Raw genomic sequence first — 27,825 nt, forward strand, 5'->3', positions numbered from 1 at the left:
AAGGCCTGGAGACAGCAAGCAATCTTCTTCAATACTACATACTATTTATCAGGCTAGTTTCTTTCAAGTAACCAAATAAACAGCTAGAACTCCTGGAAACAAAAATACATCAGAATCAAAAAAACAAACAAACAAACAAACAAAAAACAGAATGTAGGTGAAAAATCAGGACAAGTATCTAAACAAAGTAAGAAAAATACGACTACAAAAGACAGGTGATATAAAAATATATCATATAATATAAAATATAGATTGAATTTTACTATAAAGAATAAGTAAAAATCTATTGTATGTGAAGAGAGCTGTTGAGTTTAAAAAATGAACTGATATTGACTGGGAATGTGCAAATGTTCACAGTATAAAAAGTACATGCAATGTATAAAATTTTGCACACAACTTTTATGCACATTTTTCCCAATCTGTACTGAGTCCTCTCTGTAATGTGTGTCTCTCCCTGTATTATTGATACAAACACATCTTATGTTACACTGACTCCTCCTGTAGATGACAACAAGCTGCACTATGACTTGCTTGAAAACAGCAGCACGTGCTCTGACTCCACCTTCACCCTGGATTAAACCAATAGCGTTTCAGGAATCTACCCGGATGTCCCGCACACACGGAAGAAGCAGGCAAACATGGCAGCTACAACCAACAACAACGTGGACATTTCAACGTCTATTGCTGGTATTTTGAATGAAAAATACCGTCCTGAACACCTACAGGTCTTAAAAACATGCACAGCAGCGTTAAAGGAAAAGGAATACAGGTGAGGACGACGCCATTTGCTGGCTTTTTAATTGGAAACCGAGGGTGTTAGCTTACCAGCTAAGCTAGCCTGACTGTCAATTTTAAAGTGCAGCATCATTCAGGACGGTTTATTTTCTATTTGTGTTAATAAACGGCGATTTTAGACGTTTACTCATCCATCTAATTGTAGTATTACTTAAATATGTCTACTTTCCCGAGCCAATACGTTTTTATTGTTGTTGTTAACCGAGGGAGGGAGATTTCTGAAGCAACACTGATAACTGTTTGAAGACGTCCGTTAAGAATAAACACCAGAGAGGTGCAATAATAATGTATTATTAATGTATTAACAATCTGTCCGTGTAACATTGTGTTGCCAACAATGGCATTTTGTAGAGGCTACACTAAAGCTTTAGTTCTCAAACAAGTTTAATTTGATTGAAATAACACTATTAAGAATAATAAACCACTCGTTTCTCTCAATGCTCATGAGTTTCTGATGTGCAAATGAAAAATGCAACTTAAACTTTGTCCTAGTTGCCGTATTTTTTAAACACAAAAGACACAAGACTCCTCCTTTACTGACTGTGAACTTGAGAGCAAGATAGGCTTCTTCATATATTGTTTTTGACTGCGTTTGCTTCATGGGCACCACCTACTTTTACCCCACCCTGTCAAATATCCATCTGGTACTTAACATGTCATTTTGCTCTCTTTTTTCCCTTATAGTTCCTAAAAAACATCATATTAATAGACCTTTCACAGTAGACATTTTGATTTGCCATATTAAAAGCACAGGCAGACGAACTAATAAGATTAATGGTGGCTTCTACCAGCCTTTACTGCAATGCAGTGCAGCAATTAATAGTGCTGTTGGTTACACCTGTTTCTCTGCTGTGAATATGTGGAATGAAATGTAAGTTCACTTTTTCCCCCTGATTGCTTCACAATTTAGAGAGAGTAGAGTGGGTCGTCCACTAATCACATCCTCCTGTCAGCATGTCGAAGTGTCCTTGAGCAAGACGATAAACCCCAAAGTGCCTTGTATGGTAGCTTGCTGCCATCAGCGTGTGAGTGTGTTTGTGAACGAGTGGTAAAAACTGTGAAATGCTTTGGATAAAATCACTATATAAATGCTGCCATTTACCATTTACCATTCTGTTTTCAGAGATGTCGTCGAAGAGCAGGCTTTCTCCAGTCTTCTGCAAGTCTTGTCCCGGCTGTGTAATGAGCTGCAAGCTGCTAGCATAGATGATCAGGACCTGCAGTCTGTTGCCTTGCAGCTGCAGCTGACTGCCGAGTGCTTCAGGGCTCAGAGGAACTCCTGTGTGCAAAGCACACGCAACCAGTGCCTGCTCAGGTAATGGCAGTCACAAGCACGACTGATGACACTCACCAGTGTAGTCTTTGTGAGAGACAGGGGGAAAGAAAAAAAAATTCCTTCCATGAATTGATCAGTTTATTTAATATAAAAGCTTTTTGAAATGTTTTCTCTGCCTCACATGTTTGACATAGTCACAACATGTACTGAATATCATTGTACACTGCAAAATGACTGGATTTATTAGATAAGGCTATTGTAGTGCTTTGCATTATATTGGAGGTGTTCATTTAGTTGTACAAAATAAACTAGAAATACGCAAAGAAATCATGCAATGAACCAGCTAACATAATTCTGTTTTTTCTTCTTTCCTTAGGGAGCTTGGTTTTATTGATGTTTCTGTTAAACTCCTGACCTTCTTTCAAACCATAAATTTGGAGGGCAGAGATGGCATATTTGAACGTAAGTCAAAACATAACGTCCTAAATTAGGTAATTGATCTCTAATAAAATGAGTTGCTCTTTATAGTTAACTTTTTATACTAACCTGTTTTTCTTAAATGATCCTCTGTGATCCAGCTCTTCGTTGTGGGATCCAGTTCCTAGGTAACTTGGCAGTGGGAAACCAAATGTGTAAAGATGACATTTGGCAGCTGAGCTTCCCGGATCTGCTCCTGTGAGTTGTGTGTGTCACAGTAGCAAACATGCTTGTAACTCAGAAAACAAACACTATTAGAAATGTTTACACAGTTACATCAGAGACACAATTTGTAAAATCATTATGATTCACTCTCTGTGTCTGATGGTATCCTGGTGGTTCATAGTTTGAAGAACAACAGATTTAACCCTTTAGTTTACACAATAATGCACACTCTTTATCAGTACTGTGCTTTTATTTATTTATTTTTATTTATCACAAACATGTGTCCTCACATTGAGTCAACTCAAACATGTGTGAACAGGCAGCTGCTCAGTGTCGATGATGAGAAGGTGGTGAACTACACCTCTATGGTACTCCACACGTGTCTGGATGATGCCAAGGTGGAAGAACTGTCTGAGCCGCAGAACATCCAGCTGGCACTGAAGGTGATGGAGCTCTGTAGGACCCAACCAGACCTGGACTGGACGTAAGTGTGTGTGTGTCTGTGTTGGTGTGTGTTATGTAATTGTTAGTTTATAGCTGTGTATGTATCATTTCAATACTACTTGGTACTACTTGTTGGTAAAGTTTTCATTTGATGTTTATTCATTTGACAGGGTTATTATTGCAACTCAACATTTCCTCAAGTCTTCAGCTCTGGTGGAAAACATGTACTCTGGGATGTCTCCCAATGAAAGGTACTTCACTTTTATTGTATGGATGGACAAATCCACAAGAATAAATAATAAGAGTCAGTATACACAGAAACTCATCTGCTGACAAAAAATACATTAAACCTAGACCTCTGACTAAAGACTTTTCTGAATGCACACCATAGATTTTAGTTATTCTGATTCAGATATTGCAGAATAACCATTGATGTATCCAGAAAAACTAATACTACATATAAGGGAATACTGTCAAGTAGAGATAGAGAATGTGGACATCTAATTGTAGACAGTACCATAGTTGTGTTGTACAGATGTGTGTGTGTTTTTCAGAGTTACTCTGCTAGAGCTGCTCTTTGCCCAACTGAGAGAGGGAGGCTCGGAGGATTGCGGCATCCCTTCCAGCGTGGCTCGTTTCGTGGCCTCTACCTTCCAGAAAGGTTGTGGAGCTGTGCTGACACTTAGCACTGGCTCTGATTCCAGTATTGAGGTACAGATATTAAACCTGACAGATGTATCTACCACTGTCCTCAAACCTCCCACATAAACTGTTACAGACACGAGGACTGTGATTTAACCTGTGTGAAACTGTTGAGGATTTTGATTTTCTAATTATTTTTGAATAGAGAGTGGACATAGACGAGCATGTCAAGGACATTTTTGCACCCATAACTTTATCTCATACATCCTTTCTCCATGTGACTGCCACCTGTTGGTTGCAATCGTCTGTCCTGCAGGAGGCAATGACAGTGATTAGTCTGCTGGAGGTGCTATGTGAGATGACCTCAGATAACAGCCAGCTCATGTTCCTACAGAACCATCCAGACCTTCTAGTGGCTACTGTTGGTAAATTAAAACACACACTCACACAACCTGTCTGACCTCATGATAAATATGTCATCTGCACACCATTGACATTTGATTGAGATCTTCATCAAATCACCCACAGAAAAACAAGCACAAAAAGCCTGCACAGGAAATAAAGCACAAAGCAGAGGAGCAAAACATTAAATTTGGTACTCATACAACATTTCTGAAGTAAATGTAACTAGACCTTAATGACCTCAATTCCATCACCATCTGAAGGGTTTTCTTTAATGGGTTGATCTTGAGCTTGGGGTAAATAAAATGTCTCTTTCTCTCTTTCCACCCTTTGCATTTTCCTTGCAGAGCTCCTGGAGCAGGTGCATGCCATAGGGAAGGCCAGTAAGAATATTTTCAGTGCTGCTCAGAACTTCTCCTCTTTCAGTGGAGATGGAGACTCTCCCTCTGATTCCCCGGTCATCAGCTTCAAGGCTCACCTCATCAGGCTGATAGGAAACCTCTGTTACAGGAATACCAACAACCAGAACAAGGTTTGAATTAGATTGGAGTGATGAATGGATGAAAGATCAGATCAATAAACAGATGGATGACTTGTGTAATTCAATTACCATCCTTAAAATACACTGAAAACCTAACTAATCAGAAGGTAGATCAAATGTAGAGAAGAGTGAATGGATATTTTGACACTAGTTAAAATATATTTAAGGCGGGTTTCCTGTGCAGGTTATGAAATACGAAAATCTGCTTTTACTTGATTTGATTGTTCTTTGGTCTACAAACATCCATGAAATCACCTTTTTTGAAGCTGTAAACCCTCTGTTATTTCATATGTTGTACTGTGGTTGTTGGGGAGCATAATTTCTAGTTCTCCAGTACTACACCCTGCTGCTGTTGCTGTTGTTGATATATCACAACCAAGAAAATATTGTATGGGGCAGAAACCTTTAGTCAGTTAAATGATTAGTCGATCAACAGAAAAAGAATTGTAGGGCTGCAGCTAACATTTATTTTCATTGTTGAGTAACCTGTTGATAATTTCGATCGATTATAATCGATTAGTTGTTTAGTCTATAAAGTGTCAGAAAATGAACATCACTGTTTGGCAGAGCCCAATCTGACATCCCCACATGTCTTGTTTTGTCCCAACCAACAGTCCACAACTTAAAGATGTTCAGTTTACTGTCATAGTGGACTAAAGAAACCAGAAAATATTCAGATTTGAGAAGCTGGAATCAGAGAATTTGGACTTTTTTTTCCTTAAAAAATGACTCAAAATAGTTAATTGATTATTTAATAGTCGGGAACTAATTGATTATTCGACTAATTGTTGCAGCTCTAAAGAATTGTCAACAATTTTGATGATCATTTAATTGGTAATTTCTTTTTTTCAAGGAAAATTGTTAAATATTTGCTGCTTAGTGCTTCTCAAAATGTATGGATTTGCTTCTTTTTTTATATATGTTTCTTATTGTAAATGGAATATATTTGGGTACAAGAAGTTAAGACATTGCCTTGGGACTCTGGGAACTTGTGATGGACTTTTTTCAGTATTTTTTGACATTTTTTAGACTCAATGATTTAATGATTAATCATACTAATAAGTGACAGATGAGTCCATAATAAAAATAATTTGGTTTCAGCCATGTAATAAGTCTGTCAGGAAAAAGTATGGAATAGAAAAGCAAAATGCATAAAATCCCTAAAATGTGATTACTGTCGCTTGCTTATCTTTATGAATTAGATTTTTGTTTCTTTTTTATATTTTCCTAATCTGCTGGGATCTTCCTCTAATGGGATCTGGGGCACCGTTGCTCAGTCTAACACAATATCAGGTCAAGAAGAGAGTGAGAGGTCTAGTTGGCTCCAGTTTTCTTTGACTGTAGTGGCAGCCACCATTCGCATTTTACAGCTCAAGAAAGAGGCGGACTCTGTGGTGTCAAACCACATGATCTCCTGAGGAGTGAGGACAACTGTTGAGTGCAAATGAGTTTAATGTCTAATGGAGCAGCAAGCTGTGTGTTCCTGTGTCCGGAAGTTTACACGTTCTTTCAGCACAACAACTTGGTTTTGCACTGAAATGTGAAACATTCCCTCCCTCACTCACTCCAGTGATTTTATCAGTTTCCCTCCATCGCCATCGGTGTCACTATGAACATAAAACACAGATAGATAATAAAGCGGATGGGGAGAAGTTGGGCTATATCTGTGGCATAATACAGACTCAGTCCTACTTAATAGAAACAGATTTGTGGAATGCTTGTGGGATGGCCACCCTCTGTTGGCCTCTCTGTGGCCTGTCAGTGGTCAGAAATCACCCCATATCTGTTTTCACTAAGATCACTTCCAGTAAACCAAATGTCATTCTGTTCACCTTTGGGATAGATTGTAATTTAAGATGTGCATGCAAAGCACTGAACTGCATGTACGGCACTGAATTCAGGGTCCAGTCGCTTGTTATTCATCTCTTTATGGGTTTGGACATAATGTAAGCAACTTCAGACAATCATTTTAAAAGTGGAAAACACAGACCTGGGTGCCTGTACTAGTCAGCGACTTTGTTTCTTTTGACAGTTTAAATGACATTTCCATTTTCTGAAAGTCAGCACTTTGTCTTGTTCTGGTGCTCGTACCAATATATTTGGAGGGTAACCACAAAGGCAAGAGGAAGGCAACGGCAAGCAAAGACAATAATTAAGCCTATAGAATTAGACACATGATACAGAGCAGATCACCCCGTTGTGACGGTCGTAGACTAACCGACAACCACACTGCTGCTTTTGTATGGACGTGAGGCTCTGGAAAAGACAGGGACAGTTAGGTCGACTGCGTATGTTTATTTTGTGTTGACCTTCTGCTTCTGCACAGCTTTTTCATAGTCCCTTGAGTCTTGAATTCTGACCACCAAAGAAGTACTCAAAATATTTCACATTTCAAGTATAACATATTTGTTGCCTTTAAATAAATTCCCACTGTTTTCACTTTGAAAAGGTGATTACTGACTAGACTGCACTGCACAACCATATGCTACAATTTACTGTAACCTTTCTGTGTAAGAATTCAGTTAAATAGTTTTAATGAGAGCTTTCTTGCCTAAAATGGGCAGTCTATCTTTGTGTGTTTGTGTTTTTTCCAGACCATAGCAGAGATTGACATTAGGGTTTGGTGTTGAAAAGCAAAACCTTTTGATGCTATTAGGTGTGGCTGTTAATTATAAGTCCCGAAAAAAAGGTGTTTTGGTTGCAAAACTTACATTTTGAAAGTTCATAAATGCAATTTCAGGTTTTCTTTTGTCCCAAGGATGATTTATCAAGACAATCAACACAGAATGGCTTTATAGATGGAGTAATATAATCAGAAAGCCAATAGCATATACTGTACCTCTGATTAAACACTGTTAAATGAGCTTTTGTTGGGCAAAGACATTTGTTTGGAAAAGTATTTTTCCTGGCATGAGTTTGTCTATTCCATTATACTATTGGAAAATGATCAATGATACCAAACACTAATGAAAAGCGAAATGAAATCCATCTGTACCATTCCATTCTTTTATATCCTATTGAACTTTTTTCCTCAGGTGAGAGAACTGGAAGGCATCCCCCTGATCTTGGACAACTGCAACATAGACAGCAACAACCCATGTATCCTTTGCTAACAGGAGTTAATGATTTAGAAATACAAACACGTCTGTGTTTATATACATATTTTTCAAGTTGATCTAAATCGCTGGTCATATTTATACCCAGATATCTTTCCAGACATTGTGTATCTTATCCTGGCAGTTTTTGAATTGAATTTGGCACGCTTGCACAGGGGGGCTGGTGGGTTTGCAACCAAAAATAAGTGTGGCATCAGGCTTTGATTGCTGCAGTATGTGCAGACTATTTCAAACTTTTCCGTGAAATTTTCAAAGACTTCTTCACCATCTCTCAATACATCTTTGCCTGCAGCTGGTCAATAGTGTCAACTGATTGGTTGCATTTATTATTAAAGGGGACATATTGTAGAATGGAGATTTCCATTTCTTGTTTTGATTATAAAGCAGGTCTAGGTGTTATATAAATACTGTGGAAGTATCGAAAAGCTCAGTCCAAGAAGGAATGCACACAGCCCGTATTCAGAAACTGTAGACGAACATTAGACGAACCGTTCGAACTTCTGTAAGGTTGTGATGTTGCAACTATACGCTGAGTGTTTCCCCTACCATTGCCTTGGAGGGGTCCTGCCCCTCCTACAGGACCCTCCGCCCCTCCTGAAAGAAACAAAATATGTTTATTTATGTTATTTACCTAATTTGTGTGCACTTGTTTCATTTCAGCTCAGTCTAAGAGTCTCTATTGTGTTTTGTTGTCATTAATTAGTTCTTCTCCTCTCCTCTGCTCTCTGTGTTTCTTTGGAGGCGGGGCTCAGCCCCTCCACACACACACAGAGCGGAGCAGAGGAAATGCTGCGCGGATGTTGGATATCAGGAAGCAAATTTGTCATTGCACAGCCTTCCAAAGGTTAGATAACCTAATCCTCAGCGGTGGCCATCACAATTAACCTGTGATTTTAAACCAGGGCCCTGGTTTTACCTAGCTACAGTAGGCTACAGTTCTTTACCTGTGGTTGGCCTGGACGTGTGTCACTCAGAAAACAGTCAGCCAATCAGAAGAGGGGGGCATTAAACTGACACAAAACAGCCTGTTTCAGGTTGAGTGAGACAGAGGGCTGCGTCCATGGCTTGTACAGCTGTAACTAGGTGCTTTTTGACCACAAAAAAATGTTGGTAAATAGACAACAAAAATAAAAATATTAAACCTGGGAAGGGCATAATATGATGTCTTTAAAGTCATTTGGGCTGGTTGTTAATGCTAATTTTTTTGAGAAACTTTTAAGTCAAGTCTGGTCCATACACGTCTAGGTAGCACTGAGTTACAGTACCACTTTATTAGGTACACCTGTGATGCAATCCAATCCAATTACCCTATAATAAAGTCTACTTGTTCTGATGCTCAGTTTTAGTTGATACCGTGTTTGAGGGGTTAAGGGAATTTGTTGGACCACAGAGGTGCTTTTACTTTGGATTGCATTGTGATAGGTTCCTCTAATATTTGTCAGCCTACCATTTACATATTAAGGTGGACAGAAGATTATTCATATATTATTATACATTATTATAAACACCTCTCAATGTAATGCTTCCAATATGAAACTACCACTAATTGCAGCCACAAAATTAAAGTACCACATAGTTGAATCACTATTTATTTGACACATTGTCAATGAACATTATAAACTTCACAGAGATATAATTTATTGAAGGGCTGTTGAATTGGATTGTGCTGGTGTATCCAATGTAATTAAGTGGTAACTGTGTACTTTATAGTCTGCTCCCACACTCCTTCAGCTTGTGTGGACGCTTCTAAACCAGCAGACCACTTCAAGGTCTGCTGGTTTAGACACACACACACACACACACACACACACACACACACACACACACACACACACAAACACGCCCAGCCTACTCCTTCCATCTTTTTCATGTAGGTGTCGGCATTTGTTTCTGTTCCGAGAGATTGTTAAAGAAAAAATTATGTCTGGAATTGTGCGGGAAAGTTGATACGGGTTAGCTGAGAATGTTTTGAGGGTGGGGTATTTTTTGCAAGTATGCATTTTTTTCATGAAATGGGTTTTGTTAATCTTGCGGTACAAAGGGCTGCTCACGCTCATGTCTAGTATTAAATATTGATTGTTAGTTACATTGTTATCGTTATAGCACCAGGACCTACTTGCGTGACAGTGTTTTTTGTAGTCATCTAAATTGATATTAAGACATGACAAACTCATTTACACTTATCATAACCTAAAGTTTATCCTTGTTTTTTATTCTATTTAAGCAGCTATATATATTTTTTCCCATCAACATTTACTTTACAGCCACCAACTAGTGCCTAAAAACACAATCAAAAAATACCAGAAAGAACCACTGTCTGAAATTCCATGTTGCTGTCCTTAATGAACGCCTCCAGTCATCAGCCAGTGGTCCATCTTTGCCATCAGGAACCTCCTAGAACACAACACTCAGAATCAGGAGCTGGTTGCCAACCTGGAACGCCGCGGCCCCGCTGACTACTCCGCACTCAGGGAGTTGGGCTTCCTGGTGGAGGAGCGAGATGGGAGCTTGCTACTCAAAACTGTGAGGAAAGATTCATGAAAATCTTACAGAAGCAGCCAGGAGCAAGGAGGCCCTCTACCCGCAATCAGGTTTTCATGTGAAGTTATTGTTTAGAAAGCACATGTATTAACATGTGCTGCAAGCCTCATCAATGTTACCAAATACTTAAGATTTATTCATCTAACGCGTAAGTTTTGTGCCTGTCTAGAATAATTGATAGTAAGTAAGCTAGAGTAAGCTGAATTAGACATTTCTATCAGAGAAGTATAGTATAACTTACTTTTCTACCTCAGCAGTGCAAGCACTCGTGTCCAGATGGGGCTTAAGGCATTCTTTATATACAAAAGGTCCACAGGGTCCCCCTGGTATAAAAGAAGAGGTCAAGATGTCCAGAGCTCTTGTTTTGTCTTGACCCAACTCTGGGAAATGAAGAGTTTGTGAGAGGCGAGGACATGCTGGTACCTTTTGGCAAAGCTAATGCTTTGGGGTTTAATCCAAAGACAAAGAGCACCACAGTGTCCGGGCTTTTCACTTTTCAGAGACACTGATGTTACCAGCAGGGGTTGTGGTTTAATCTCAGGCCCGTAGTGACTTCTGCAGTAACCACGAAACAGAGAATGACCAAAACATGATGTAATAACCCCCCTGCGCCTCACCTAATTAAATGGTGGTGTCTTAACCAGAGGTATGAAGACTTTCTCCCCATAAACACGCTTAAAATGTTAGTGAATAACTGCTTATTTTAACAGACATAATATTAATAAAAACATAACCTAAGGTCATCTAAGGTCAGCATACGACACTAAAACTAACTCTCACACTATGCATGTCATTTGAAAACAAAGCTCAATATACAGCATGTGCTACTTGCTTTTGCAGTGCTGCTTGTATTAAGGATATAACAGTAATGAGTTTTATACTCAACACAATGTAGTGTATTTCATCTTCATCTTACTCTCCATCTTCTATTTCAATCCTGTTGCACAGTACTGTAGATGAATAAGGCATGAGAGGGCTAATGGCATGCAATATAGATCATTAACCATCTTTAAACTCACAACTTTGAGTTCATATTTTACACCTTAGACCGCTTCCCTTCGCTTTGTGCAAATTAGATTTAAGTTATACCAGACTGCATGGACTTTCTTAGAGATTTACTAAATACTGAACTCCTATTTAGTTCTAGCTGTGTGTTTGTGGGCATCTTCTGTTACATGAGGGATGAGTGCATATTGTAAGTGGGTGTCCAAAGAGTGAGTGAGTGAGTGAGTGAGTGAGTGAGTGAGTGAGTGAATGAATGAATGAGTGAGTGAGTGAATCAGACCAGAAGCATTAGTTTGCAGAATGACATCCCTCCCTGCTCCTCCCGTTGCTGGATAAGCTGAACAGTACTGACACCTCAACAATGCAGCGCTTTACGGGCCTGCCCACACCCTGCTCCACCCTGTTTGCTCTGCCTCTGATTTTTAATGACAAAATGTATTGAAACAATCCGCTGGACTCTCCCCTCAATCCGCCGGCATAGTGAAGGGAGCTTATGCGGTTCCGGTCCCCAAGGATTTCAGACAGCTAACAAAACAGCTGTTACTTGCGCTCGACTGGCTGGCTGCAATGCTTTTCAGCCCCACAGGAAAGAGGCTGTGCGAGTCAGCCGGGCTGAATGAGGTGGCATGGCCGCGGCCGTCTGTTCACCTCCTAACACATTAGTACCACATCAGTCAAGGCCAGAATTCTGGTGTTTCCCATATCAGCGTTTTATACCACAGGCCTCTACTATATTGTATTTGTGCCTTCTGGTTTCGCCTTCAGCAAAAAAAAAAAAAACAACAACTTTGTCAGGGTGTAAAATATATGCTTCCTGTTTGGGTCAAATATGTTTATATGCGGCTTAATAAAGAATTGTGTGTGTGACAAACAGCTTTTTGTAATGATTTTACTAACAACAATAAAGGCCAGATGTGACATAAAACTCAAGAGGCTTTAAAAGGATGCTCAAATTTTATTGGTAAAAAAGAAATACAACTGTCCGTGTTTGTAAGTGATGCAGACTTTGATTTTGCCACAAAACAAATAAAGAAACCGAAATTAGTTGTATTTGAAGTTATAACGGTGCCTTTAGAAAGCAATGAGTTGTTCCTAGTTACTGATAGAGGCAACAAGACAAGTAGAAACACTGAAATCTCTTCAATCTAAAGCTGCACAATTAATTGGTTGCTGACACTTTCATTGTATTTTCTACTTCCATATATTTCCTCAAATACTTAACAGTGGGTTCCACAAAATTTCCTGTACTTTCCAACACTTGATGTACTTAATGAATCACTCAGAATTTATGGGCTACTTTGAATTGTGAAGGATCATATCGAGGTGGACAATCTGGGCTACTTTGATAAAAAAAAAAAAACACGTGGACTATTTACAATTTAGGAACTTTGATCAAAGACATAAATTCCAAATAATTTATAGCTCTCAAATCTGAATACAATGACATTAGAAAACACTTGTAAATAGTGACTTTCTTTTCCATCTATAAATGACATAAAGTGCCACGTTCCTCATATAAAAATATACTCTTCAAATTGTTTTGTAAGTTATATAAAGCCTAAATAAACATTTCTGAATACATTAAGGGTGCTGTCCAAAAATAGCTTTGAGGCCTTTGATCCTCTCATACCCCCTTCTGTGTGGTTAGGGTACATGCCATCCACCCAGGCAGGCCTAAACCGCGCTGGAAGACCTTGTGTAAGCAGAGGCCACCATGTGGAATTCCATGTCTCTGCCGTTCATGGGAATGTTCGATGTATCTGAACCTGATTGCACCTCTATGGAGTTCCAATGAGGCTTACATACTTTTCTCAGAAGTCAAGAGCCCTCCAAAAACAAAACAAAACAATGAACACGGTCGGGATGGAAAGTGCCGTTCAAACTGACAAGTTTGGATGCTTAAAATAGTATGTGAGTATTTTCTGCCTCTTTGGCTCTTGGCGTAACAAAGGGTGTGGGCCCAAGGGGGTGGGGGGAATATGTCCATGAGAGAGATGTCAGCACGGCACTCGACAACACAACCCCCCAAACTCTGTGATGTTGATGTTCCATGAAAAAGAAGAAGTGTGACTATGTGAGTGCAAAAGAACTAATCTATAGCTTAATATGCCACTGACGACTGATAATGGATAAAAATTAAAATAACAGAGGATTTAGCTGAATATTCTGTTCAGTGGCTGTAAATGTGATTCCACTTGAATAAAAGTTGGTTACTCCCAGCTCGTTTCAGTAGATCACAAAGGAGAAGAAACATGTTAAAGAGCAATTGAACTTGCTATCCATCCTATATAGGTTTGCAATATATTTTTACATAAATAATTTTGTTTTATTTTCAGTGTTCAAACAGAATACAGTGTGAGTGTACAGTTAAACGTATTCCACTGCCATCTTTCAACCCTCAGCGGGAGCCACTGAAGCTCGACTCTCCTTCTTTCACGGCAGTTGAAAGCACTTTGCTCTTGTAGCATTTCCAGTTAGGATGTTACAAAAGTCCAACAAGATCCACCAATAGTTTTATTTTCCTCTTGTGCGTGACATCTTTTGAAGACTGTAAGCTACATCTTTGTAAGATGCGCAGGTAATTGTCTTCCAAATGTTGCTTTGCTGGAGACAAAAAAAACAAACGTCATGTCCTTTGCAACATGTTTGCACCATGTCACATGTTTTGTACCAGCACGCAAGAAAATATATTACTGAAATGTTCATGTCTCTTCTTCCCAATACTTTACAAACCATATCCCATTTCGTGTCTGTCTCTCCTCTCTGTAAAGAATTCCAAATAGGATGTCAAAATGTGCAAAATGTTGAATAAATACTTCCAAGTCCTTCACTTCAAATTCCACTTTGTCATATCCCCTTACCTTCGACCCATATCCGTTTTACAAAGCCTCCCCCAGTGTTCCACCTCCTCATCCCCTACTTGCAAGTGAAAACTTCTGATTTCTCACTGCATGTGTTGCACTTGACAAAACAGCACCAGTGGAACTTGCAGTTGCACTGCCAGACCCGTGTGTAGTGGTGCGTGTCGAAACCCCGGCCACAGCACATCACATTACAGCCGTCTGTGTGGGTAGAGGTACCGTTGCACAGTCTGCCCCGTGTCCCTGTGCTGCCTGTGGCTGTGTCCTCTTCACAGTAGTTGGGCGAGCGCTCCAGGTACACCAGGTCTGTGTCAGTGGGCTTCTGGTAGCCCCGAGCCTCTTTGAGACGTAGGAAGGAGGGCTGGCGGAGCCGTGAGGCCCGGACTGGCTCTACTTGAACTGCATCACTGTAACGCTCCTTTAGCAGGTAACCAATCTCTCTGAATTTTGGCAGCGTGATCCAGCAGGTCTTTGTGGTGCAGGAACCAGACACACCGTGACACTTGCACTCCAGCTTCATCCTCTCTTCTAGGATCTGATCATATAGAGAGTAGAAATTAGGTCAGTATGAATTAAAAATGATAGTTAATAAGGGTAATCTGATTAATACATAAATGGTCATTTTAAATTCACATGTCATTGCTTGAATTTGAATGACAATCGCATGGCCCTCAGATGTCTTTTTTGGTAAGCTGGGCTTTCTGTGGACACTTTAACTTTCAGCACACCAACCAGTAGGCCAACTTTATGTCAGAAAAAATAACGTATACTCCAAAGACTGTAGTCTCTAATTAGCTTTACCTTTCTTCAGACCGCATAATGGCGTGACAGCCCGAGAAAACTGACCAGAGCTGTTGGCCAACCATGCACGTATAGAATTACATTGTGGTTAAAGCCAGATTTACATTATAATGCCATACAAATATTTTCAGGTGACTGTTTGCTTCTCTACTGATTTTTAGAGATCAAGCTTGACATTTGGGGAAAAAAAAAGTTACATCCACATTTTAACAGTGGATGCACTTATTTCATAATAAGACAGTGATTTCCGAGCAACTAAGCTCATAATTAGAACATCTTGTAGCTAGCAGTCAAATCAGCAACTCTGTCTGTCTTTCTCTTCATGGCTATCACATTTTTGGGGAGTTTGCTCTCGACTTTGGTTGGTTCAGTGTGTGCGGCGGGGCAGAAGCGTGGTCTGTGGCGCTGCCACTGAGAAAGGAAGAGAGTGAGACTTGCAATAATATCCTCTATCCTGACTTAATGCTTAGTAATTCAGTGAATGGACTGTAGGGCTGTGGCACTAATCCATCTGGCAGCTGTATCTGCCAAGTCTTGCATTTCTGTCACACTTACACACACTCGCAAGTGTGTTCACACATGCAGAGACACTTGATGTACAGGAACTTTAATTATTTCTGCACTTTATTTATAATTTAGCGCTGATCTGTAGCTCATGCATTTATTAATCTTTTAGTTACTGATATAAGTACTTATCATGAAACAGACAAAATCATTAATAATCTCTGATCATTTAGTTGTTTATTTTTGCCCACATTATCTTACATCTGTTTAAACTGGTGTTGATTTTTTTAACTCACTTTGCTTTCTGCAGTATTAGCTAAGTTTGCATAATTTTTGGGGTAATCATCAGTGAACCCTGAAAATGTATTTAAAGTCATGTATAAAACTATACTTGGTCAGATTGCTTGCATTACCTTTCGCCCTGCCTCATTGTTGTGCAGGTTCATCAGCCGGCGCGCGTTTTTCCTGATCTCACGGGCGTCCACAAAGCGCCGCGAGAACTCCACGCCGTACTTTACATCCGCAGAACAGCCTCCCCACTTCCAGCCCTCCTCTTGGTCGTGGTAGCCCTGCTTCTCTCGGTCACAGCCACACTGGCTCAAGTTGCCTTGGCTACAAGCTGTGGTCACTGCGTGGGCAACTCCAGCTGCAGTGATGGCATAAGTGAAGGCTGCCTCCCTGCTGCCTGAAGAGAATAGAACAGAATCTGAATAAATTCAACATCAGGTGCAAAGTAAATTGATACAAGGACTCTCTTTATTTCAACTAAATAGCTTTTTAAGTACCTATACTTTTGTAGGCATTCTAAAATCAGTACTAATAGTTATTCCCTCAAAAATGCAGTAATTGTATACCAATCATAAAGTTACACTTTTATGACAGAAGAAGGAGGATTAAAGTTTGTTTTAGCCCTGATGATGTCATCAGGGTTATTTCAACTTGGACTTGAAACTTAAAATTTTTAACAGAAAGCCTGTGTTACAAGCTGGGATTATGAAGTTTGAAAGAAGTAGGCATTTAGGAGGTACTGAGTTGCATTATGGGAAATGTAGGATCTTGCATTTCTGGAGCTTGACCCATACTAGAGACTAAAACACAGGAAATTTCAACATCTACCTTGTCAGCTTTGATTACTCAAGTCCCCCAACTTATTGAGGTGCAATACTTAATTGCTGGACTACTCCTTTAAGGAAAGATAAATAAAGTTCAATTGCATCACTGAATTGGAGAGGAATCAATTGGTAGAGTATATTAACACTGGAACACACAATTGTTGTATGATATAACTAAGTAGATGAAGAGTTTTCAACAGAATTAATCTTACTTTCCTAATATTTATTAATGTCAAGTATCAGAGCTACAACTTCAGAAGATTATAGTACTATTTTTAGTCTTACATAATTTTAAAGGCAGGTTAATGGGCTAGATATCAGAAGTGCACTTTGAGTAGCACCAGCATAATGCGCTTTATTATGAACATCTGTGTAATCTCATAATAGCTCACTGATTGTTTTCTCTCTGCCTTATTTCAGATCTCTGATCTGCATCAGCAGTCAGTCATCATTTAAACAATAATCAGTAAAGTGAGGAAAACACAAGTGACATCTACTGGCTGACTAGAGCAGTGGTTCTCAAATGTTTTCATATCAAGGACCCCTAAACTATCACAAATTAGACCACATACCCACATTTGATTAGATTTTGTCCCAGGGTCCCCCATCTGGTAAGACTTTTGCTTTTAGATGTTTTATTACATAAAGTGTATGAAAACAATAACCAAAATAGTCACACATTCTGTCATTGTGTCACTTATGGATGGAATTATAGTGAAAATGAATTATTCCCCTTTTTGCTGGGGACCCGCTGGTACCCCCTCAAGGACCTCTGGGGGTCCCCAGGCCCCATTTTGAGAACCACTGGGCTAGAGGAGCTTTTTTTCTGGATCAGCACTCGTGGAATTGCTGTGCCTTAATGTTTTTCATCAATGGAATTTCTCATGCAGCTTAAGTGTCATTCTGTGTCTGTCTTAGGCGGTCCACATTATTATGGCAAATGATACTGCTGTGTTGCATGTTGAAATAATCTGCGGCCAGGCTTGACTGAGATGTGCCCATTTCCAAGCTTTCGTATGTCACCATCTGAACTTCAGAATAAACACATTTATATTTATGGCATGGAGGGGGAAATGAATTTATTGGCACTACAATTGGTCCGTGTAATGGGATATCCTCCCTCTCCAATCAGGATAATGCTGGGCCTTCGTTTTTCTCAACAGCCCAGAGTATTAATGCATGGCGTCTCTGGTAGAGGCGATTCTAATGGCTCTCTTCCAACCTGACAAACTCACTCGGAGAAACCATCGGGCCTGCGGTTCCCCCGGTCCATAACTCATAACAAACTCTGAAGTCTTCTCTCATCAGGCTAAATCCGCGAGCCATTCAGATATATTGTATGGTGAGCATTTCTCAAGGCATCAGACGCATGCAATAGCCAAACAGCCATCTCTTCGCACTATGATTTGTTTTGATTGTACACCAGTGCATGCAGGGTCCTATTGTTGCCATCCAGCTGCTGGAGCTGACTTCAGTTAGTGGTTAGCATGAATCTCTCTGGTCTTTCTCAATGCCTAATGAGTTAAAAGGCCTGGTACAGTCAATCAAATGAAGTTACCGATGATATATTAGCAACGCAAGAGGGGGTACTACATTTCCATTTTGAAAAATAGTGAAAATGCTCAGAGAGACGGCATAGGGAAACACTGATTCATTTTACTAGGAATCAATGCTCATGTTTTTACACTGCTAGAACAATCCAGCTAGTTTTTATACATTTCTATTAAAATTTAGTCGTCTAGAACATTCTTATTTGGTTAAACTGTCTACATGAAGAGGACATGGGGAACAAAGTTGGGTCCAAAGTGTCTCTCCTAGCTCGTTTACACACCACAAGAGAAAAGAGACATTTCCTCTGACAAAAGAAAGAAAGGGATCCAGACGTCTGTCTGCCTGTCTACCGTGTAGAAGAAAGTGATTGCTCCCAGAGCTGCTAGATTAAACATGGATCCAAAGCCACAGCAAGACCGCAACAAAACATTTCAGACTGAAATACAATTTATATAAGAGGTTCACGTTAGGACCAAACAGGCTTTTGTGAGAAATAAAACTGGGAAGAATGTTGACTAAAACCAGGGAGATGTGTGCGTTGCTGTGTTTACAGATCGCAGAGGTTTGATATAAATGCTTTCAGAAGATGGCACACCCAGATAGGCCTTCGGTCTGCTTCATAAGGAAGTCTTCACACTCCATTTATGAGTGCAGGACTATGACAATGGGTGTTGCAAGAACAGTGATGTCACAATCAGCAACTACAGATTGAATCAAACTTTTGGGACACAGTTTTTCTTCTAAAGCAGGCAGAGAATTCATTGTGGTTGCTGCTTTTGGCATTCCGAACAAAAAAAATGCTTTCAATAAAAGTCTTGCCACCCATCTCAAAGTCTTTTTTAATGGCACTAAATTGAGCTACACTACAGCTCCCTCTCATGCCACTGATGATAGTCACATGAGCTTTGAGGACAATACGAGAAGAATGAGAAAACAGCCTGATGTCAAACCGCAGAGCTGAACAGCATCGGAACTATGCTCGTTCACACACAGTTCACACAGTTGTGGAAATCAGGGCACAGAGCTCAGTTGGGTTTGGTTAGCACAAGCCTGTTTATAGATTAAAGCAACACAATCCTGTCGCCCTCATCACACATCAGTCCACACTTGTGTCTCAAGGCTCATATTACCAACTGTTGCATCTAATTTACTTTGATCTGATTTACTTTTTGTAGTCCAAGAATTTTCATTTGCTGGTGTTAAAAGTTTAACACTTTGTAAATAGTTTGCCTCAGAAAATCCTTAAGTAATTCCCCTGCTATTTGAGCAATTGTATGCTCTGCTGGACTACAATTACAGTCCCATCAGACCTCTCTGTCCCTTCTCATCCTCACTCAGCCTATTTTGCCTGTTTCATACAGTCTATACTAAGATAAAAAAAAAAGCAAACAGTTAAAACTAGAAAGAAAACTAGAAAAGGTGAGTTTCAGTGACACAAGCCAGGCAGCCAGGTGCAAACAGACTGACCTACTCTCAGCTCTTGTCCAAAGACTGTCCTCTCTCCCAGGGCTGAGCAGTTCCACCGGCCGTAGCGGAACTGGTACTGACACTCATTGATGCCCAGCTGGGCGCCTTCACCAATGACAATGATGGCATCGGGGCGGCTCTGACAGAGGGCTCTCTGACGGGGGGCCAATCCTGGTATCTTGTTGCAGATGATGTTAGCGCCCAGAGCTACCACGGAGGACAGCGCACTATAGGCAGAGAGAGACAGAGTTTAATGAGAGGAACATCCATCAGAACAGTTTCTACAAGGAAGCATTGATAATATTCTGTCTGGAAGAGTGAGAACACACAAGAAGAAGTGACGAAACAAAAATTGTATAAGCTGGTATGCTTATGGCAAACATGGCAGTTTGATTTGAAGTCTGTGCTCTGGTTTTGCTACCAGTTGGGCAATAAGTAAAGAGGTTTGTCCAATTGTTTCCAATAAACATTTACATTTTTGTTAAACTTTTTGTGATAGTTGGCAGTTGAACTGAAAGTAAGAAACCAAACAAACAAGACCAAATGAGAAGATAAGAGCAGACTCTACAACATTCATCCTCACGCCAGACCACATCACATGTAATCTCAGGACCTCCAGAATGACATAAAAGAGAAGAATAGCTCATTATAGAAATGGGTCCAAATCCAGCTCATTTCTGTCTGCCTCTCTCTCTCTCTCTGTGTTACAGAAAACATGAACCACCACAGCTATTTTAGGTTTCAGGACCTGCCCTTGTCATGAATGAGAGGCATGTATGGTGCAGCAATCATTCTCTTTGTGAGGGCCAGGGTCTTTTAATGCTAGAAGAAAGAGCTCATTACATTGGCCTGTGCCTATAGGCAGAGCATGAAGTAGTCCAATATCACTCTTTTCCATATGCTGCCTTTCCAATTATGGCCCATGTCTGACGAGGTGCTCCTATGACAGAGTGGCTCTGGTGTAATGTGTAAATCCATAAGAGCAGGTTATCTCATCAAGCAACGCACATCTTAGAACATGTAAAAAAAATCATGTAGATTAAATAATGGCCTCAGTTCACTCTCTCTTTATAACCGGTCCTTTATGACACAATATTTGAATGAAAGGGATAAAACAGTTCATATTATGGGGGACAGCTTCGCAGCTCTTGTCCCGTGCTAGTGTGTGATTCCATTGTGGAAAAAAAAACCTAAATTGATTAAATGACACCAGACACGCGTTTCCAACCTATTTTTCCTAAATTTTGGCTGACTGGGTATTCCAAGTTACATTTTTTCCGTTTCCAAAATAATCTCTTTGCCACACCAGAACAAACTAGCTACGTTAAAGATTAAAATATGGCCATTTACTCCATTTAGCAACATTAAAAGATAACTTTTTAAAGCGTAAAAACACCTGCAATAACCAGCTATTGCTTTCTAGGTGCGATCTATCCAAATCCACTGTGCGTAATTGGCCAATTTGCGCTTAAGCCACAACTGCCCCACGTGTTAGGCGACCTATAAATCAAACCGATGTGTTTAAATTGAGCAAGTGCATTTATAAGAAACCTACAGGTAGCTACCGCTGGTGAGGATGAGGAAGATCTGTGGGTAATAGACGGAGAGCAGCGCACTGCGAGACGGGATGATGAGCATGGTTGCGCATTGAACACAACTTGTTCTGCTCTCGCGGTTTGAAAAAAAAAAAGAAGAAAAAAGAGGAGGATGTATGAACCAATCCTTTAGTCTGAGGTCCAGGAGTTGAACGCAGGTGTGTCGTCTCTTATTCCCGCCGCTGAGAGGTGGCGTCTTCAGCTAGTGGAGCCGTGGCGCGCTGCGGCAGCTCCAAGCTCCGCTGTCCATGTGCTGGAGATGAGACGCTGCATCCCTCGGCCGAAGTGCGCTCTGCCACCTGGGCTGATAGAGGACTGGGTGGGAAAGAGAGCGAGAGAGAGAGACAGACAGAGAGAGAGGGAGAGAGAGAGAGAGAGGGTGGGTGGGGGCAGTTGGGGTTCCGGATGTCAGATACGTGCCGCTCACGTCTCCCAAAAGTGAGACTGTTGTGGCATTGGAAGGCTGGGAGACAGTGGCCTCTCCCGGTGCACCAGCCCCCGGGATGAGTCTGCACACCGCGCATCCTAACGTATCCCCACCCCCAAAACCTCCCACACCCCCACACCCCTCCACCCCCTCCATCCAACTCTCTCTCTCTCTCTCTCTTTCTCGCTCACTCAAGCTTGCATCAAATTTTTTGTTTACGCTCTAAGTTGTAAAGCTGATCACCAAATGTATTATCCATGTTTGTATTTAGATTTTGAGTATTTTCCTTTTCATATTGATCAATCAGTGTGAGTGCTGGGAGGGTTGTTGGATGCACTACCTGTTGTGGAATCGAACCTGTGACCTTCTGGGTACAAGTATGCCACCATTCCTCCCACCTTTAAGGGATTTTACATGTAGAATTACATGTATATAACAATAATAAGGCCAATTTATCTCTCTCTAGTGTTGTCCAATCACAACCTTGTCTTTGGCAAACCAGTATTGATGTTGCGGAATTTAATTTGATGTTTGTGTTAAAAGTAAAAAGAGTGACTGAATGATTGGAGTGGAGATCACCAAATCTACAGGATTTGTGAATTAAACTGGTCAATGAAAGTGTGAAAACTCATCATCACTGGAGTAAGAGGTCAAACTTAGTACTATAACACTGTAGCTGCAGTGTCTGGCCAGCAGGGCAGATACTTGTTAAAATGCTTCAGTTTATGAGATTCTGTAGTCTTTTGGTTCATATATTCTGCCGGTGCATGATCAACCATACGCCCTCATGTGGTAGCAAGAAGAAAAATGTCATCATCCCAAAACATCCGGTTTTGATGCTAGAGTGCACAGCAGGTAGTGCAGTATTCTGTAAGCAACAGTTTATCAAGTTATACTTTTTAAAATATTTCCTCTTTTGGAAAAGGAGTCGTTTCTGATCAAAATGTAGGACATTTTTTTTACATGGTGCATATTCTTGTGATAGTCTTTTGAACATATTGCAAAATACTGTGAACGCAAAAGGAATAATTGTCGCTGTCTCTTCCTTTTAACGATGTTCCATGCAGACAGTGTTTGCTGTGAAGCTGTAAAATGGAAAAAAAAAAAAAAAAAAAAAGCACAAACAGTGGGGACGGTCATGTTTAATTCCACGGGACCTTCAAAGGATCAGTTGTTTTATAGGTTTGCTTCACAGAGCGAACAGACGACAAAGGGCATATTTTCTTTGCTCACTGTTGACATTTTGGAAACCGAAAATCCATTGAAATATTCAGAGCTTTACTTGAGCCGTGCAAATAACCACAAGAAGATAATATTAATAAAGTTTGTTCCAAAATGAGATGTCAATCAGAACAAAAGTGAGACCTTCTCCCAGAAAAATGATTGAGGGGAGTACTGTGGAAATGAAACTTTTAATTTAAATTCTCTGTCGCTGCCAACAAAGTGTTTTAGAAGATAGCAGTGATTTGGGATATAAAAGAATAAAATACCGTTCATTCTTTTGACTGTTATAAGATTGGCCTGATCCTCATGCCCGCTCAGCCTGCGTGTAACCATAGCTGCAGTCAGACATACAGAGTACTGTGAAGCAACTTTGCCACTAAATTGCACCGTCTTGGCTGTTGAAGTCTCCGTCTGGATGAAACCTCGTCACAGGAACTCGGGTCTACAGCCATTCCAGCGGACAACTCGCAGATAATGTCTCTGGCACTCTGTCAGCAGAGGCAGAACCCTTTGTGTATGTGTGTGTGTGTGTGTTCTCTATGACTCCCACTCTGTTTCTCTGTCTCTTCCTAACTCCCTCTCCCTCTCTCTTTCTGTCCAAATAATCCTCCTGACCACAATTTCCAAAGCCAAGATAGCACTTAAGCAGCGTGCACTCACTGTCCTGGCGCTCGCACAGAGATATCTGTTTCTTTTCATATTTTTGTGCTGAAGACGAGGTGAAAAGAGAGACATGGGAAGTTTTTTTTTTTTATATAGCTGAACAGGACATCAGATCAATGATGACAGTGGCTATAAAACTAACATATTTTTTCTCTGTCAGGAGTTTTGACAGAAGAGATTTTGATTGCATCATAACTCTCAAGGTTGCGTGAGTGACAGGGCTGGAGACAGGCAGGGAGAAACCGGAGCCTCAAGCTGGATATGAGCCTAAAAAGTCTAGATTAATAATAATAGTGTCTTACGGATCTGTGGGCTTTTGGGCCTATCTTGTCCTTAAGCCCAGAATCCCCAGCAGGGTCCCTGAGCGGTTGTCGAGGAGACAGGTATTGTTGATCATAATAGTAAACATCTGACAATTCATCACAAGTGACGTGTTTCTTTACAATAGCAGGCCTCGGAGTTGAAAGTGTCACACATGACAAACTTGTCCACGTACAGCTGAAGACGCAGGGGAAGCTGCTAGACTCGGTCCGTCAACTTGTGGTAGGGAGAAAAAATGAACGTGCATTAATCCATAAAACACATTCCAAAACTAATAGAAAACACGTAGAAGCTTTTTTTTTTCAGAATACATGGAGTATAGGGTTAGCTCAGGCAGAGCACTGAAGTCATGCTAGTACTGGCAGATTGGCATCAGCTGTTTCATTCATGCTTCACAAACACTGACTCATTCACAGCTGCTCAACTATCAGCTGACTGGTAACGTCCAATCATGTTAACGCAGGTTTTTACAGCCTGGTGACCTAACCTGCCACAGCTACCACAGTTTTTGATTTAAATAAGACTTAATTATAACGTATGTGTTTATTAAGGGCAAATTAGTTTAGTCTAACTGTATAACCATTTACTATATGGTCAAGTCCTTGACACAAGTGTGTCTGGCTGAACTGTAGTAGCGTAGTTACAGTCCACACACTGTGTTTAGCTTTGAGGAGTTAACGTTCACTGTCTTTTTTTTTTAAGTGTTTGGGCTGTTTATTTGAAATTTTGGCCCAATAAAAATGATTCAAGCAAGGAAGATCAGAACAGATGTTTAAAAGGGATCTTTTGGGGACATAAGCAGTTAAAAGTGTAATAATAAATCAAGATATGCAGTATATTATAATGATCCAATGCATATTACAAACTCTTAAAAACGGGGAAGATAAAAATCTGATCATCGATGTCCCGTAAAAAACTATTTAGGTTTCAGACAGTAGTCAGAAAGGAATAGGACAAAGAATAACAATGACTAACAAACAAAAGGAAACCTGATGCACTGTCATCATCATCACTATTAACAAGACCATCTGAGGAAAACACGCAGACACCGAGGGGCCAACCCACTGTCGACATACGACACGCATAATTACACCTCCTTTAAAAAGACAATAGCTGACAAGAGCAAAGCAGCATGGAGAATGTTAAAACAACTGACTATAAAAGAAGAGTATGAAAAAAGATGAAAAAAAGTATTTTTACAGATAAAACCATCCAGGACCATCTTGTAATGTCTCTTAAAGTCAATGAACATGTCTTGTCTTGGTCTGCTGGCCGAGGACCTCCGTGTTGAGGCGGGTAAGACTTGAAAAAATAATTTCAGTGAAGTGTCACATTTGACATTTTGTACTTAATTAGAGGGGGAAAGATGTGCATCAAAGGCCTCGGTCCTGTATATCATGTGTGTCTCTGATCCACTAAGACACCCTGATGGGTTTAATTTGTTTAGGTCAGACAAGTGCATATGGGCCATTCTGGCACATAGCTACATGCAACTCAAGTGGCTTTCAAGCTTTACCGCAATGTCAGAGGCACTGTTTAGACTGTAATATGGCAAGACAAACACATGGTGCTTATATGTGTAATGGGGTAAAACGCATGCTGGAATGCACAAGAAATCTGTGTGTGGTTGGGGAAATGAATATCGCCCCCTGCACTGTGAAGGGTTATGGAGTGTTATAGATAAAAAACAAAGCTGCCCCGGGGTGAGAGAGTATTTATGACACAGCTAAAAGAAACTACTTTGTAATCAAATTTAATTTACACTGTTCAGAGCATCCCTGAAACCTGACAAAGCTGACAGGGGGAAATTGTTTCCATGTTGAGGAACAACAACGCAATTCCACTTTTGAGCAATTATTGTCCTTGGAGCATCTTGAACCTTTTTGAGAGCAGATGAAGGGAGGGCCGAACGGAGCACCATATTTTCTACAATGCCACGCAGCACATAAATGTCTTCAGAAATTATTCCTTTTATGTAAACAGGATTTATGTTTTTGGGGTGTAGAAATACAGATTTTGAGAGATGTAAACATGTTGCAGATGTTGAGAAACTGGATACACGGCATCGCCAGAAATGGCTTTGAAAACAGAACCACGAGCAACTAACAAAGCCAAAAAAGGAAAAATTATGAGACCTGCTGCCTCTGAAAGTATATGATTCATCTGTGAATAAATCTTCAGACTGACACCTGCAATTGAAACTGCCTCTTATCAACGTGATACACATTTATAAGTCTAGGGATTAATAGGAATGAAAACCTGCAGACTCTTTGCTTTAAATTAAATATGCCTGCAGCTTTTCTCTCAGCTTATTTTTGCCATTTTTCCTCTTTCTTTAAGATTTTTATCCTTTTGCACCTCTCTCTGGCATTCTTTTGTTGTTGGGTGCCTCCGCCTTCATGTGTCTGTACTCCACCATTACTGCAGAGGGAGACAGAGCACCAGGGAAGGTCTCTCAGACCTCTCTGGTTTGGGTCAAGCATGTCCTCACGCCAACATTTTGTCTTTCATGTCATGAGAATAGCGGCTGTAGTACGCTTTACACCCATAGACCATAACATTATGTTTTTATTAGTTAAAAATAGAGCTGTTATCATCACATCGTAACATGATCACTCAGTTTAGTATGAAATGCAAAATATCTTAGTAGAGAAAATCCATCTCCTCTTGATTTCTTTCTTCTTTCCACTTATTTTAAGTCCTCTACATGCCTGACTGAGTAAAATATTTGCTGCTCAACCCGAAGTGAGTTTAACATTACCATGTCTCAGCAGCTCAGAGGCACCGGTAATGTATAATGTGAGTAATTCAGAGATCCTCAAGGGGGCTCTTTACTCCTATGTTTCAAAGTATTCAGGAGGCAAAGCTGTACAACAGCCTGTCGCTCCCACCGCCCGTCAGTGGTTCCACCATCTTGGTTCCTACCATCGAAATTTCAAAATTTAACCGTCACGTTTTGTTCGTGTAAACACGGGACACGTAACGGCTTTCTCGTAGAACCTCTACTCTTTTAGTGACCATTAAAACAAATTATTATTTTGCTCATTGCTGCTTTTTTGTGAATCTGTTGTCTTAGACTTTTTTTGAACACTCAAAGCCTGTAAAGTAAAGGAATTAAAAGGGTATTTCCATACTTTATTCCACCATCAACTACAGATGCCAGAAGTTAGTGCGCGTGCTCGTAAAAGCAAAATATCACATGTACAAAGGACAACGTGAGTATACTCCCTTACTGGCAGATTACAGTCCTGTAAGTGTCTTTACTTACAGATAGAAACCTGAGACAGTAAGATTCAAAACCATCATTTCTGTCGGTGACTAAATCCTGTTACACTGTAATGTCACATTTGTTATTTGGCAACATACGTTTTTTTTTTTTAAACAATTACACCAATGAGAATTAGTTACTTAAATAATATCCAGACTCATACATACAAATTCAAATTGCCTTTTAAGGATTTGAGGGGAGTGTGTGCTGGTCTTCAGGCCCCTGATCCTGCTGTGTAATCCTGAGTTCAAATCCCATACGCTGCATTCTGCGAGGGTATCTTTTAACAAAGGACCCCAAAGCTTAAGAGATGTCTTTTTATATCCTCCTACGGAAGGTCAACTAACGGCAAATTATTTAAATTTATTATTCTTTTATTGTACTTTTTTTCCCCCCAACCTTACAATTAAGCATTATTTCATAAGACAAAATGCATCAGAAACAATGAAGGAGCTTCTAATTTGCTCCATTTCACCCTTTTACGTAAAGGGGAAATATATGAAAAGTGCACATTTTGTTTTTAAGGAAACCTGCTAAATTATAGATTTCATAGTATTTTGTAATTTACATCACCAAAGGTAGTAATTTCACTGCAGCTGGTTTGATCCAGCTCAACCTGATTTTATC

At 40.2% G+C, this 27,825-nt stretch overlaps 2 protein-coding genes across 2 annotated transcripts; one reads left to right on the plus strand and one right to left on the minus strand.

Annotated features, from left to right (window-relative positions):
* The first annotated feature begins 592 nt into the window (after positions 1-592).
* On the plus strand, positions 593-12,334 carry atxn10 (ataxin 10). Its single transcript, XM_067581439.1, has 11 exons — positions 593-769; positions 1,919-2,110; positions 2,448-2,533; positions 2,650-2,746; positions 3,033-3,197; positions 3,328-3,408; positions 3,712-3,868; positions 4,116-4,224; positions 4,549-4,733; positions 7,778-7,841; positions 10,215-12,334. Exons 1-11 carry the CDS (start codon positions 639-641, stop codon positions 10,397-10,399), a joined length of 1,452 nt encoding a protein of 483 aa, XP_067437540.1. The 5' UTR covers positions 593-638; the 3' UTR covers positions 10,400-12,334.
* Positions 12,335-13,876: 1,542 nt separating this feature from the next.
* wnt7ba (wingless-type MMTV integration site family, member 7Ba) lies at positions 13,877-21,803 on the minus strand. The gene is made up of 4 exons (XM_067581440.1): positions 21,256-21,803; positions 19,701-19,927; positions 15,984-16,255; positions 13,877-14,800 (listed from the first exon to the last, which is right to left on the minus strand). The coding sequence occupies exons 1-4, from the start codon at positions 21,336-21,338 to the stop codon at positions 14,321-14,323; spliced, it is 1,062 nt and encodes a 353-aa protein (XP_067437541.1). The 5' UTR covers positions 21,339-21,803; the 3' UTR covers positions 13,877-14,320.
* Positions 21,804-27,825: the final 6,022 nt, after the last annotated feature.

The sequence above is a fragment of the Thunnus thynnus genome, chromosome 23 (assembly GCF_963924715.1).
Source record: "Thunnus thynnus chromosome 23, fThuThy2.1, whole genome shotgun sequence".
NCBI classification, from domain to species: Eukaryota; Metazoa; Chordata; class Actinopteri; order Scombriformes; family Scombridae; genus Thunnus; species Thunnus thynnus.

Bases quoted from the DNA above. Each gene is read 5' to 3' on its own strand.
- atxn10 (XM_067581439.1), top strand. From the start codon at position 639: ATGGCAGCTACAACCAACAACAACGTGGACATTTCAACGTCTATTGCT. The intron at 770-1,918 runs GTGAGGACGACG...TTCTGTTTTCAG, and splicing joins TTAAAGGAAAAGGAATACAG to AGATGTCGTCGAAGAGCAGG. The intron at 7,842-10,214 runs GTATCCTTTGCT...GAACGCCTCCAG, and splicing joins CATAGACAGCAACAACCCAT to TCATCAGCCAGTGGTCCATC.
- wnt7ba (XM_067581440.1), bottom strand. From the start codon at position 21,338: ATGCTCATCATCCCGTCTCGCAGTGCGCTGCTCTCCGTCTATTACCCA. The intron at 19,928-21,255 runs GTAGGTTTCTTA...CTCTGCCTATAG, and splicing joins CTCACCAGCGGTAGCTACCT to TGCGCTGTCCTCCGTGGTAG. The intron at 16,256-19,700 runs GTCAGTCTGTTT...TATTCTCTTCAG, and splicing joins TGGACAAGAGCTGAGAGTAG to GCAGCAGGGAGGCAGCCTTC.